Consider the following 13701-nt stretch of genomic DNA (forward strand, 5'->3'; position numbering starts at 1 on the left):
TCTCTCCAGATCCCTGGATAATCCAATCAGCTCTCACCCTTTCGTCAAACGTTTCCTCAGGGGAGCAATGCTGACAGCGCCACCTACGGTGCACCGCTACCCAACTTGGGATCTACATAAAGTTTTGTCAGCCCTTCAAAAACCTCCATTTGAACCTCTGAGCCAAGTTTCCCTCCGTCTTCTGTCCTTTAAGGTCTTGTTTCTGGTGGCCATTACTTCGGCCCGTAGAGTGTCTGAGTTGAATGCCCTGTCTGTCCATAAATTTTTTTGTATATTTCATAAGGATAGAGTAGTCCTACGTACTGTTCCTTCCTTTCATCCCAAGGTGTTGTCTACCTTCCATTGCCAACAAGAGCTGGTATTGCCATCTTTCTGTCCGAATCCGGTCCACCCTTTAGAGAAAGCCTGGCATTCTCTTGACGTGAGAAGAGCCCTTAAGGTTTATATTTCCAAGACTAAGCCAATTCGGAAAACAGATAATTTGTTCGTCTCTTTTCACCCTACATCCCTAGGGAATAAGGTGACCACGTCCACACTGGCCAGGTGGATCAAGGCGTGCATATCATTGGCATATGCCTCTCTACGATTAGCCCATCCTGCCAGAATAGTAGCTCACTCTACCAGGGCAGCGGCCACATCAGCAGCCTTTTCCCATAATGCCCCTCTAGCAGAAATTTGTAGGGCGGCTACATGGTCCACTCCCAATACGTTCATTAAACATTATAAAATAGACTCCTATGCTTCAGCTGAGGCAGCCTTCGGGAGGAGGGTGCTACAGCACGTCCTCACAGATCAATAGTCGCCACAGCCCAGCAGTATTCCCACCCTACATGGGTCAGCTTTGGTATGTCCCACCTGATATCATCTTTACATGCACAGGAGAAGAGACATTTGGTCTTACCGTGAAATCGGTCTTCTCTGTGCATGTCAAAGATGATATCAGGGCCACTCCCTATGAGGGCTGGGCTGCCTTTGCAAGCACTATTGACCTTCAGCAGAGAGTGTATGAGTACTGTTGTTTTGTCTTATTTGTGGCATTTATTGGCCTTATTCGTATGGGCTTGTCATTGAAAACTGAGCACGGAGCAGGCGCAGACTAGAAACGAATCTACAGTAAAACGTCAGCAGTACTCTTTTGCCTTCAACCACTAGGTGGAGCTAATTACCCACCTGATATCATCTTTGACATGCACAGAGAAGACCGATTTCACGGTAAGACCAAATGTCTCATCTACTACATTCCACTAGAACTCTGGAGCTAGCTTGTGCATCATGTGAAAGATCAAATATAATGCGCAAATTACCAGTAAAGAAATCGTCAGAATAATGGAATAAAGTGCAGTGTGAAAGCAGCCCAGGTCACTGGATTCCTCACCCTCGTTCTATTTGCTCAGCAGCAACCGATGGAACAGGGAGAGAAAGAAAAAACAATCTATTACAAGAAACCACAAACTCAGAACTGCAACTGAAATGAACACAGCAGTTTATTAAAGGTGTAAAGTTCAAAAGAATTCAGTTTCATAATGAAAAACCATGATACAATCATAAATGATGGAACAGAATAAAATAATATTTGAAAGTTACATTGGTAATGTTTGCATAAACCTGATGATGTTATAGCACTGATAGGAAATAAAACAAAGATAGTATTTGAAACTACAGCAGCTTAAAATAACTTAGAAAATATCTTAAAATGATGTACTATATATACATTTGCATAAGCTAATTAACTAAAACATATGAACTAACAGAATAAATCCTATTTTTCCTTCCTTACTCCTCCAGCCCACTACTTGCATAGGTTTACTCTAAGTTTCCTATCTCTTTAAAGAAAGAGATAGTTACCTATGAGTGGATAGGCCTGAAGCCTTCAGCTTGGCAAAGCATGCAAAAGCAGGGCAGAGCAGAGCAAATAGCAACAAGAAAAGAAGAAAAAGTAATCCAGAGACAATTCCTGCCCCCCAAGAAGAACAGCTTTCTTCTGAAACATAAATACATCTCTTTATATCACCCAGCAAACATGGAGCAGGAGGTTGGAATTATCCTATAATATTACATGAATTTTAATAATTGAGGGTGGACTCCCAAATATGCAGACCATGAATTACCATAATCTGTCTGGGAGGGGAATAAAATGAATACTTCAGACTATTGCATCAGTGATTTTCCACTTTAACAGTTTCAAAAACACATTTGTTTTATTCTTTCACTTCAACATTGTTTTGGCTATCCAAAATCTCTTCTCTTAACTTTGTATCAGAAGCTCTTCTCTGACAGCAGAAATTGCAATGTTCACAGAACTACAAGTAGCCTTCAATCAGAAATGACACACACAACACAAAATTGTCCTCCATCTTGGTCCATCATGGCTTCACTCTGGCTCCTCCGTCCTGTACATCCACTTCTAACCTGACTGCCATATGTATAGGGTCCAGTGATAACCTGATTAACAGTATTACCCGATGTGAATATATGGAGCAAACAGAACATATATTAGATAGCTTATTGAAGGCAAGATGGTGGTAGATAAATATTTTAAGCTAAAACAGCAAAACCAAATGAGGCATGTATAATATTTGTTCCCAGTGTATTCTGATCCTAACTAGTTCCTCCTCTGAGTTTTCTATTTTATTATTCCTTTTGTAGAACATGGGGAAAGAAGACCTGTTTTCCCTTGCAGTTAAAAGCAATCAAGTTTGGTATGAGACATTCCATGAAGGGAAAAGCATTGTCAATAACTGTCCATGTTTTGTCATTCTTTACAGGCCATTTATAAATCTGACTTGGAATGGCTACGTGGAATTGGCTGGATGCCAAATGACTCTGTCTCTGTCAACCATGTCAAACATGCCCAGGACATTTTGAGTGAGGTAATAAATAATTAAAAGTATCCTTCATGGAGATATCCTTTTCATTTGACTTATGCTTACGAATCACTTTTTGTTTCTGAAGGAAGCCGAAAGCAACTAATGGCAAAGCAGAATACAATTCAGTTAACACAAAATAGCAAAATAAGTGTCAGTATAACAAAACATAGCATACAGAAAAATATGAAACAAGTCAAATTCAAATTCATGTCAAAATAGTATCAACAATACAATAAATCTAACAGCCCAATCTTATATATGTCTACTCAGAAGTAATTCCCCCTGAGTTTAGAGAGACTTACTTCTAGGTAAATATAGACAGGATTGCTGTATATATCCATGAGATCCTAGATCCATGAGAATTACTTCAGTAACAATGCTCCACTTTCTGGTCTTAATGACTCCACCTCATGTCCCAATATGTGTTACTTAACATAAGAAAGTGTGGTGTGGCCCTATCTGTGACATATTTCTTGTTTGTTACTGTATCTTGTCCTTGATGTAGCCATTTTCTGGTGCAAAGGTCTCTTTCCTCCCCACACAAATAGTTCTCATTTTGTGGTACCAAAGGATTTTTTTAAAAAGAGGAGGCTGAGTTTCACCACTCATGTTTTGATTCATTTATCCATTCCTCAGGACTTGGACATTAATTGTTTAAGGCCCAGATATTTTAAATTTTATTTAAAATGTTTTTATAAAAGTAGTTCCTCATTCTCATATAGGAGATCCTAACTCAGTGTGGGCTGGAGAGGAGGGAAAGCAAGAAAAGCTGACAAGGGGACAAGTCCCTGCCCCTCAATGTTTTCCCCTCAGCACTCTCCCCGCTCCCTCTCACACTTATTGCTGATCAATTGTGTGGTTTCATTTCTTTCCCCCCCTTTTCTTCTTGTACAGAGGCTGTATCGTACAAAAGTTGAAACTCAACCATTCACACCCGTGGCTGACAGGGTTGATTATGTCACAGTCAAACAAGTCGGGGAAATGCTAAGTGCTGTGAGTGTTGTCTCTTTCTCTGATTCTGTTTAATGTTGTGACTTATGCACTAGTCAGGAAAAGGTCTGTATCTGGAGAGGGAAATGATATACTGTGAAAAAAATTGCTGTTCCGCCCCCCCAAATCAAGCACAGAATAAGCATTGAGCAGGCAGCCCTGTGAACTAAGGCAGAAGAAAAAATATTCCTATGATATCTCGCCTAATCCTCGCAATCATTTTCTTATATAGAAATGTTGTGAGTTTTCTTTCATTGGCTTCCATCATCAGTAAGTCCTTGACCAAAGCAAAAAAAGACATAACTTCTCTGCATTTAGTGAACAACCTAAGCTGCTGTCAAGGGGAGGGGATGTTACGTCTAGAAACCTGGACGCAGAACCAGAATTAGGACCTGAATGACATCTACTTCAACTACCTACTCTGAGGTGGTATCCTCTGCGCTCAGTTTTTCAGAAAAGTTAAAACATTTGCTGACTGTATGAGCATACAGATTGTTACTATCCAGACAACAGGGTGGTAAAAAACAGGAATGATTAATAACATTGGTAGAAATGTGTCATTGGAGAGAGGAGAGGCCTGACATCTGAAACCTAATTCCCTTCTGAATTCTCATTATTTATCAGATCTAAGTAGTTGCTAACAGCCCCTACCTTGAATGCTTCAGCAGATAACTGACAAGGAGACTGAAATATTTCCTTTTCCCTGGCCAACTCCTCCCAATATCCGCCAGTGCTGCAATTGCCCAGATGGCTTTTTTTTTTCTCTCTCTGGCTAGGCGTTGTCCCATGTGTTGGACCCATGGATTTCTGTCAGCCATGTTGGTATGTCAGATGTTAGAATGGGCTAAAGTGCTTAAAGTGACTAGGCTGAATGGGAAGGAAACTCTGAAAAGATTTCCAAACCCTCAGAGCACCACTTAGTTCATTATTTCTCATTTTTACATTAGTGGGAGGCCTGAATCCTTTCAAATCCTTTTCTTTTATGACAGCGTTTAAAAGTATAACATTCTTGAATAGACATATTAATACTCTGCAGCAAAGGCAACAAGGATTCTTAGGGGTGCATTAATGACTACAAGTTATGGAAGGGTGAACTGTCATAGACTGTAGAGTAAGCATGTACCGAAGGGGCTGCAACAGCTGCCACCACTATCAAATTTTAAAACAGGTGTGGAAAACCTGTGGCCCTCCAGATGTTGCTGAACTACAACTCCCATCATCCTGAATTGCAGTTCAACAACATCTGGAGGGCCACAAGTTCCCTGCTTTGAAGTGCCACAGCCGCGGAAACATCTGGCTGGCTTTTAGTAAAGACACTACTGCACTAGATGAACTTCAACTCAATTTATCCAGGCCCGATGCCAGTACCAGGCAGGCTGGGCTAAATGCCAGGACCCTAGTAGGGCACACTACTATTGCTGGTGGAGCACATATAGTGCCTAATGCTACCCCATTAACGATGCTAGTACTGCCCCTATCATCAATGACAGGGCAGTGCTGGCCAGTACAGATGTGTTGAGTGGGTCCAGAGCTCTGCTTGGCATTGCCACAGCTGAGCCAGCCTGATTCCCTGCTGGGCCACCACCTGTGAGAGCTCTGTCAAGGATGCTGCCCATCTGCAACATATGTATGTTGTGTCAGAGTCAACATCACAAACAAGATAATAATAAATGATGAGGGTCCCATTATGAGCAGCATGCCTAGGATTCCACCAGTCCTAGAGCCAGGTCTGGATCCAGCTGGGCAAGGCAGGTAGTTATGTTCTTGTGTCCCTTATTTTGAAATACATAAACTGTTGTCATGTCTTCCCATTTTTGCAAGAAGTTGGATATTTTTTTAAAAAAAATAATCTGTGGATGTTTTCCTTACTGCTGAGTATTTCAAGCCTGATGTTTCTGAAGCCTAGGCCATATTTTTATGGTCTCCATGAATACACATTTTCCTCATCCACAAGAAATAAAGCACATACGGGTGCAAATCAGTGCCTGAAAAATATAGTGTTTTATTGTATGAGACTAGTTATACATCTATAACTGTCAATCTACATGACGTTTGTCTATAAATTGTCGATCTATAAGGCATTTATTTTGTATGTGTTACTTTTTCAGATTAAGTACCACGAGGAATGGAATAACATCAAGGCAAATTATACACTGACAGACACACCACAGTCAAATGCAGCCAAAGAAGCAGCCAGGATTCTTAATCATGTATGTACTTTCCTTCCAGAAACACTGAAGAGTGGAGAATTTGACTTAGTTTTATAAGTTGGTAAGAGCCATTAAATATGAGTCATGATGGGAAGTTATAAGGAGCAATCCTGAATTAGATTCAACGAATGTAGCTATAGATATGCCTGTGGAACCTGCAATAACAGATTGCAGCTTGGAACTCTCCTGCTGTTTGTTCCAGCCAGCTATGCCTTCTTTTAGGATACACCATTCAGTCCCCCCTTATTGGCCTTTTTTTGGTCACACCCCTCCTCCAGACACTCTGCATTGTGGATTGGACTGTGAAAGACCAACCCAAATTGTGTTTGCATTTTGACAAATTTGTAGGGCAGTACAATATCTCAGAGAGGAGGTCAAGTCTCCTGCTCCCTTGGTGCATCCACTCTAGCTGCCCAATTTCCCTGCTTTTTAAAGTTTGATAGAAATATCTGTGGGCTATAGGTATGTTCCTAAACCACAAGCTTTTTTTTTGCCTGTTAGTGAATTATAGCATTTATCTATCTACCCTATACTTACTACTCTGGCAGAGCCTCAGAGGTCTTTCTCAGCCTTCCTATTTGAGATTCACTTTAACTAGAGATGCCATGAACTAAAACTGAGACATTGTGCATGTAAATCATGTGCTTGAACACTGAGCTATCACCCCGAATTGGCAGGGGGGAGAGGCCTTCGGAATGTGGGCACATTATTCTGATAAAACTATTTGTACAATTTCTACCGTTCCTTGTCATTGTAATTAGTTTCAGTAGATTAGAGATAATATAGGTTTTAGAAATAAACATTATTTTTAATCTCAAGCACTAGGGGTGAGATCTGAACACCAGTGCTGCTTTGAAAGCATTCCGTTGACCTAACAGGCAGTATCGATTTGAGATCATTCTTCGTCCCCTATCCGTTGCTTTTACTGGTCCATTTTCCCCCTCCCAAATAATATCAATATTAACATTCACTATTTTAAATATTCATACTGTTTTGAAACAATATTTTGATAGGAATTATCAATATGTTGAAAGGAAAGTGGCTTTGCATCCTCCTTCTCTACTATTATAGGCTATTATAGGCTTGGCTTGCTTCTTCCCTGCTCAGAGCTTGGATTATTCGAGTTGAGGTAGGATGAGAGAGAGAGAGAGAGAGAGAGAGAGAGAGAGCTGTAGTACAGGGCCGGATTATCCATTAGGCTTAGTAGGCTGAAGCCTAGGGGCCTAGAGCTCTTGGGGGCCCATGGGGCACTGGCCTGAGGGCCCCTGGAGCTACAGGGGGTCCTCTGCTTTCCTTCTGCGATCCGCGGAAGCATCCGCGGGCCGCCATTCCCCCGCTATCCCCCCTGCTTAACCTACCTTTCCGTTGTTTTTTGCGGTGCGCAGGTTTGCCATCAATAAAGATGGCGGCAGAGGTTTCCTTAAGAGGCTGAAGCCTCTGCCGCCATCTTGGCTGATGGCATGCATGTGTGCTACATGTGCGCATTGCTGCCATCAACAAAGATGGCAGCAGAGGCTTCAGCTCCTTTGGGAAACCTCTGCTGCCATCTTGATTGATGGCAAACCTGCGCATGCCCCAAAAAACAATGAAAAGGTAGGTGAAGCGTGGGGCTAGGGGGCCCCAAACACCAATCAGCCTAGGGGCCCTTCTCAGCTTAATCAGGCCCTGCTGTAGTACTGTGCTGTGAGTAAAATCAAGAAAAGAACAATATATTCTGGGGAAAGCTGCTGAAGTTCGGAGCAAAATCCAGTGCTAAATCTGAATTCAGTGGAGTTCTCGCCCATCTTTACAACCCACCCCAAAGCTCAATTAAGTTTTTTCACAGATTAATTTAATTTAATACACACACAAACACACACACACACAAACTCTTGGAGTGGGTTACAGTATAAAAATAGCACATAATACCCCCCCCCAATTTTAGAAAAGCAATAAATTGTAAGCAAATACAGCAATTCAGTAAGTTAGCGACGGCAGTCTATTCATCTCCACATCCAGTTAAGCCAAAGGCCTGGGAGAAATAAATGTGTTTTTAACAGGCACCAAAAATCTATTAGGGACAGTGGGAGTTGAATCTGTAGAGGAGGGCATTCCACAGTTGGGGTCCAAATATTGAGCACACCCTCTTTTGTGTTGTGGTAACAGTATTTACTTGTTTAGAATTTATATACTCTGCCTTTGCATTGTTATAGGCCCCTAAGCAGACTTACAGTCAGATTAAAGATAAACAACTGAGGGAAGGGTATGCACACACAGACAGAATAGCCACCAAGACTAGTCAGTATGTCATGAGTACTATGAGCACAAATTCAAAGGCTGCCAAAGGCATAGTAAATAATCAAGTCTTTCATGGGCACCTAAAGATCAGTGGTGTATGCATCTTACAAACATGCCTGGGGAGAGCACTCCATAAGTCTGACTGCAAGTACTGAAAAGCCCTATCCCTCAGCTATCCATTGCATGTGGAATCACCTAAAGCCAGGTCTCCATTGATGACCTTAATGTACAGGCATGTTCACATAGACAATCCTTGATATAGAAACATAGGAAATTGCCTTCTATTGGTCCATCTAGCTCAGTATTGTCCGCACTGATTGGCAGTTGCTCTCCAGAGTTTCAGGAAGGAACTCTCCCAGCCCTACCTGGAGATGCTGGGGATTGAATCTGGGACTTTCTGCATGCAGAGCAGATGCTCTACCACTAAGCTATGGCCCTTCCCCAATACTGTGTTCCTTGACTGTTTAGGACTGTAAAAAGTCAAAAAAACACTATTGCATTAGGAAACAAACTAGAAGCCAGTGGGCATCTTTAAGGACAGCCAAGGTATGATTAGTTCTGTGAGATCCAGTCAGCATCCCACCATTACACTGGTGTCACATGCCACTGCAACTGTGTAGAATTCAGTCGCCGGAGTTACTGCTTTCAGGTCAGGTTTGGGTGAGTCTGGGATTCTTCAACATTTGGGGCATATTTTGTGATGGAAGGGCTACAGATGAGTGGTAGAACATACTCTTTACATACAAAATGCTGAATCCAGGTAGGGCTGGAAAAGACCCCTGTCCAAAACGGTGGAGAATTGCAGCTAATCTGAACTAAATGGACTAGTGGTCTAACTCAAGATAAGGCAACTTCCTATGTTCATGGGACACTGAAGAAAATATGTGAATCCTCAGAAATGGGATGTGTGAGGATGTGAGGGGTTGCTGAAATGGTTTTCCAAATGTGAATATTAATACAGAAACAATTTATAAAGTATTTCTAACATTTTTTTAAAAAAAAATGGAAAGAGTGACAGTACTAAGGTTTCAGACAGGTGCTAACCTCTTAATTCTGTATTTCAGCATCTGTACAAGGAGAACTGGGAGAAAGAGAAAGCTATTGGTTACCTTTTGCCTCCTGACAGTGTTCCTTTCTGCCATGCCAAGCATTCAAGTGATGTCCAAAGTGAGGTAAACTCTTTCAAATCACACAGATTTTTCAGGTGCTTTCGAAGAGCCCATCTTTTTCATAACATTGTACACCTACTGTACCTAGAATGACATTAAAATCTTTCAGTTTGGTGGCTCATCTTTTTAAATAAACTCTTGCATAGTATTCCCAGAGACTGAGGACCAATCAAGTAAATAAAGCAGTATGTTTTCACGAAAGAGCTTTATCGTGGTAGGAATGTTCTACAGGGTTAGAATTAAAAAAAAATCCAATGTTGATATTTAAAGTACCTGTGTTTTCTCCTTTCAGTTGCAATACAAGGCAGAGTATGTCAACCAGAGAGGTCACTACGTTGGTGTCAATAATATGAGAGAAGATCCAAAGCTGGTGTGGTTTGAGCATGCTGGCAAGATCCAGAACGAGAGATTGTATAAAGATGCATATCACAAAACCAAGTCCAACATTCACATACCTCCAGATATACTGTCTGTCATTGCAGCCAAAGACTGTCAGCATGTTGTCAGTGAAATTCCATATCGCCATTACCTTCATGAATGGACTTGTCTTCCTGACCAAAATGACTGCGTCCAGGCAAAGAAAGCCTATGACCTTCAAAGTGATGTGAGTGATTTATGCAATTAAATTGCACCAGTTACTCTTTCTAAAAAAATTATGTATTAACAGTGCCTTTTTGGGGGGGGGGGATAAAAAAATGAGGTGCTGATACTTACGTCTTGATAAAAGTGCTATGGGTGCCAGCACAAAATGGCTGCCATGGACAGCAAAAACAACAACCAACCAACAAACAAGCAAACCGCAAAACAGTGAGGGTACTCCATGCAGATGAGCACCATCACAAAAAAAGCACCCACTATCAATATACCTAAGAGCTATAGTTTGGGGGAGGAATCCAAGTTTCATTTACATAGTTTTTAATATTTACAGAATATTTATAAATCTGATCTGGAATGGCTCCGTGGCATTGGCTGGGTTCCCTTAGATTCAGTGGAGCATCGGAAAGTAAAGAAGGCTCAGGATTTGATAAATAAGGTAAATTAAAATTCTCACACATTCACAGCAGCATTGTATTTATTTCTTGTTACTGGTATTTATTATCACCTTATCATGTCTGCCTATAGAGACTCTACACAGAAGAGGCCATTGATAATTTTGCCAATTTCACACCTGTGGAAGAAACTCCAGATGTTGTTTTGGCAAAGGTGAACTCAATCAATCAGAGTGATGTAAGTATCTTTTAAATCAGGATTGCTGAATAAATAAAGCTTTTTTAAAAATGCTGCTGCAGTATATTATAAAATTACTTTGTGGCTTGATCACTGTAGTTAGCACTATGAGGTTATTTATATAAATTAAACTCTGAATAAATGTTCAAGAAGATATTACAGTGTTATGTGATGTAATGATTTTTTTAAAACAGCAACAACATCCTCAGTATTCAGTGTACGTTGCATTCTACTCCAGTATAACTTATTCCACAGTAGTCCTGTGAAGATAAAAGGCAGTCTTCTTTTGTAAATAGAATTCGGTCTGTATCTGTGATGTGGTTCCTATGTATCCCATAGAAAGGAGGAGTTGCCTCACAATTTATCAAGTGTAAAATCTATAAAGAGAATATATGTGGCATAATTCTATCAAAATGATAGTATGACATTGAATTTGCTGTATTGTTCAGAAATACTAATGGACATAAGTAAACAGTGAAATACACCAAATGGACTCAACATGATCTTCATAGGTTCATGAATCTGAAGGAGAACCCTCCTCCTCAGCATGAAGCATTCAGTCTGTTGAACTCAACCATTAAGAATCTTATGGATGAGCATAGCACACTGAATGCATCATCCTGGTGAGGGGGTGCAAATGATGGGAAACTTTCAATGAATTGTAAGTGTTAAATATTATAAAATACAGCCTATGGGTTAACACTGCATTTCACTTCTCTGTTTAGGTGAAATACAAAGAAACCTTTAACCGTGAAAAAGGTCACTATATTGGCTCTGATGACACTCCAGCCCTGAGTCACTCTAGAGAGATGGCTAAACTGTATAGTGATGTAAGTTTTGGGCTGTTCTATCTGCTAATGCCTAATAATGAAAATTCAGATTCTTTTTATGATTCTTTTTTACAGGTGTGGTGAACTTCAGGCCAAATGTGGCCTTCCAGGCCTCTCTATCAAGCCCTTGTGACTCTCTCTAGGCCACAACCTCTCCATAGACCACACATCTCATAGGCCCTGCTCCATCCTTTCCTCAAGTGCTTAACTATGAGCTTTTGCTTGTGGTTGTGTAGAAATGTCTGACTTGTGCATGTCTCAAATGTAGTCTTCTATACAAAGATAAGAGCCACATCAGTTACTTTGCCGATATTTACCTCTGGCCATGTCTTCCCCTAACATGCGGCTTCCCAAAAGGTTGCTCACAAGGGAATATGGCTCTTGGGCTGAAAAATGTTCCCCACCCCTCTGCAACTTAAGTATGAACCTAGGTCTCCGTGTGTGTTTTTTTACTCATGCATCTGTTAGAATTTCACTTCCCTCTGCATCCCAAAGTGTGATGACAGTCTGCCTCCTGCTTCTATTCTGGATTAGCCAATTTAATTTAACTAGGAGGTCCTTCTATGATAAAGTTTCAGGCTTCCAGATTAATAGCACAGGGAGCATATTGCATGAAAATATGCCTTAGAGTTAGGGAACTAGAGGTCCCGCTTAGGCAAGCCCTTGTCTCTTAGCTTCATCGATTAGGGAGGTGCCATAGCTTAGTGTTAGAACCTATGCTCTGCATGCAGATTGTCCCTGGTTCTGCCCCTGGCATGTCTAGATATGGCTGGGAAGAACCTCTGCCTGAGACACTAGAGAGCTGCTGGTGGTCAACAGAGAAGAAAATTACTAAGCTATATTATCTAACGGTCTTGACTCTGCAAAGATAACTGAAATAGAAGCTAGAAAGAATTTCTTTGTTGTATAGTGCTATAGAAAAATAAAAACAATAATACATTGGGCTGAAGGAAATGAAGAATATTGTGTTGGGGGCATTGTTTGCTTTTTTTAAATGTATACATTTGTTGAAAGATGCCCTGATCATTTATATCCAATGTGCACATTTTCCTATCTAGAACCTGTACAAGGATTTATGGGAATCAGGCAAGGCCATTGGGTACACTCTGCCCCCAGACTACATCCCTATTGTTGGTGCCAAGCATGCTGATTACATTAACAGCGAGGTTAGTGTGAACTTTCTTTCCATCATTAACTATTATGTCTTTATGTTTGTGGGGCTGTTTTCCCCCCTTATCTAATGTATCCCATTTTTGCACTTCACAGCTTAAATATAAAGAAGTCTATGAGAAGCTTAAAGGTCATTATCTGGCCGGGGCACACATAAAAGATTTCCCAAGTGTTGTCCATTCTCTTGCTTTCCAAAAAATAAGGAGTGCGGTAAGGAGTTTTCTTGTTCTTCTCTTTCTTCTCCTTCTTTTGTTGGGTGGGACTCTTCCTTGTAGCAGGCGGCTGAATAATGTGGGGAGAAAACCATTCATTTTCCATCTTAATATCTTGATTTCTAGTTGGCCTACAGGAAGAATTATGAGGACACCAAGGCACACATTCATATCCCAACTGATATGATAAATCATGTGCTGGCTAAGAAATGCCAATATATCCTGAGCGACCTTGAATACCGAACTTACCTGCATCAGTGGAACTGTTCACCTGAAGAGAATGATGTTGTCCTGGCTAAAAGAGCCCAGGAAATTCTAAGTGATGTATGTATTTCCTTGATAACTGCTTCCTTTGTTATAGAGAAATAAGGAAAGATGATGTGTGAGTGATTCACCCCTTCCCTTTACAAATTGGGGATAGCATAGTGGGTGAACCAAGAAGTGTCTGGTTCAAATCTTGCTGCACCCATGAAGTCACAGCATGATATTTGGCAAGTCACTCTTTCTCTATAGACAGTCCTATAGACAAATTGATGGAGAACATGTCTACCAAATGCTATTAACCATGATGGTGAAACACAATCTCATTGTTCAGAGGCAGTATGGCACTAAATACTAATTTCTGGGTGGGGAAAGGGAAGCATCTAGGGGAGGGCTATTACCTTTGTGCCCTGCTTGTTGTCTTCCCAGAAGCATCTGGTAGGTTATAGGATAGTGGTCTGGATAGGCTTTTGGTATGATCCAACCAG

The 13701-nt window shown here is 40.9% G+C and overlaps 1 protein-coding gene across 15 annotated transcripts in view; it reads left to right on the top strand.

Moving 5' to 3' along the window:
- The window catches only part of NEB (nebulin), a 293643-nt gene that overhangs the window by 181957 nt on the left and 97985 nt on the right, over window positions 1-13701 (top strand). For all 15 annotated transcript variants that reach the window (XM_061608784.1, XM_061608789.1, XM_061608791.1 and 12 more), the window contains 11 exons: window positions 2766-2870; window positions 3762-3860; window positions 5966-6067; window positions 9409-9516; window positions 9806-10117; window positions 10442-10546; window positions 10636-10740; window positions 11466-11570; window positions 12629-12736; window positions 12837-12950; window positions 13079-13276. In XM_061608784.1, the coding sequence (XP_061464768.1) occupies window positions 2766-2870; window positions 3762-3860; window positions 5966-6067; window positions 9409-9516; window positions 9806-10117; window positions 10442-10546; window positions 10636-10740; window positions 11466-11570; window positions 12629-12736; window positions 12837-12950; window positions 13079-13276 (1461 nt within the window). The remainder of the gene's footprint in view (window positions 1-2765; window positions 2871-3761; window positions 3861-5965; window positions 6068-9408; window positions 9517-9805; window positions 10118-10441; window positions 10547-10635; window positions 10741-11465; window positions 11571-12628; window positions 12737-12836; window positions 12951-13078; window positions 13277-13701) is intronic.

The sequence above is a fragment of the Rhineura floridana genome, chromosome 2 (assembly GCF_030035675.1).
Source record: "Rhineura floridana isolate rRhiFlo1 chromosome 2, rRhiFlo1.hap2, whole genome shotgun sequence".
Lineage (NCBI taxonomy): Eukaryota > Metazoa > Chordata > Lepidosauria > Squamata > Rhineuridae > Rhineura > Rhineura floridana.